The sequence below is a fragment of the Berghia stephanieae genome, chromosome 1 (assembly GCF_034508935.2).
Source record: "Berghia stephanieae isolate SIO BIC M18660-M18661 chromosome 1, UCSD_Bste_1.3, whole genome shotgun sequence".
In the NCBI taxonomy this organism is placed as follows: Eukaryota; Metazoa; Mollusca; class Gastropoda; order Nudibranchia; family Aeolidiidae; genus Berghia; species Berghia stephanieae.
The window spans coordinates 49,105,272-49,106,254 of NC_088360.1; the positions used below are offsets into that span (position 1 = coordinate 49,105,272).

Genomic DNA, 983 nt, shown 5'->3' on the forward strand with positions numbered 1-983 from the left:
GTTTAAGGCAGATGCAGGTAGACCCGTGGTTATTTGCGAGTCTGATAATTTAACATTGGGAGGAGGAGATTCGAGAGCTTTTTTGGGTCGATGTTCTCTACCAGACCCTGGATACACTGCAGGCCACGGTGATATGAGGTATGTTCGATCACGTCCCTCTCGATATTGAGGAGTCCATTCACGGACAGGAGAACCTCGTCTACCCGGGGAGGACCAATCAGGCGTTGTAGGAGCTCGTTTATATGGTGGATCCCTTCCATCAGCACGAGATTGCCCACTGTGGTGTAAACTTTTAACAGGTCGAGGCGGCTTCGTAAATTGTGGTGCCCTCATGTAACGATGAGGTGGCATGCCATAGGGAGGAGGATGTCTGGCGTACCTTGAAGGCCTAAGCGGTGGCTCATGTGCCTCTTGTGGTCTTGTGCGTAATGAATTGGCAAGCGGGAATGGGATGAAAATTGTCAGCAGAAATATGGAAGCTATCAAACGTTGCGTCATTGCTCAAATTCGATATGAGCACGGTTATCCTGTGAGAAAGATATTGAATTATTAATAATAGTAATCATGACAATGATGAAGATTATTATTATTATTATTATTATTATTATTATTATTATTTTTATTATTATTATTATTATTATTATTATTATTATTATTATTATTATTATTATTATTATTATTATTATTATTATTATTATTATTATTATTATTATTATTATTATTATTATTATTATTATTATTATTATTATTATCTAACGCGTTGAGATTAAATCCAACTAACATTACTGATGCTAATTAACAAGGTTGTTAGATACGTAGGCCTGGGATTAAAAAACAACAAAAAACATTCCTCTTGAATAATACAGCCTTCAAACATTGTTTTTAGAAAATCAAAAGAAAATAGCGTCCCCTCACTCGGGTTTTATGATCGCTCATTTGACGTTTGGGAATCGCTATCTCACGGCCGCCCTAATGCCAAATTC

General features: G+C 36.8%; 1 protein-coding gene across 1 annotated transcript in view; it reads right to left on the reverse strand.

Moving 5' to 3' along the window:
* LOC144964138 (gamma-glutamyl hydrolase-like) overlaps positions 1-529 on the reverse strand; it is a 36,523-nt gene extending 35,994 nt beyond the window's left edge. The window contains exon 1 of the mRNA XM_078898073.1: positions 1-529. This exon is cut by the window's left edge and continues 16 nt beyond it. Coding sequence (XP_078754199.1) covers positions 1-498 — 498 coding nt within the window. The 5' untranslated portion in view covers positions 499-529.
* Between the last annotated feature and the right edge of the window lie 454 nt (positions 530-983).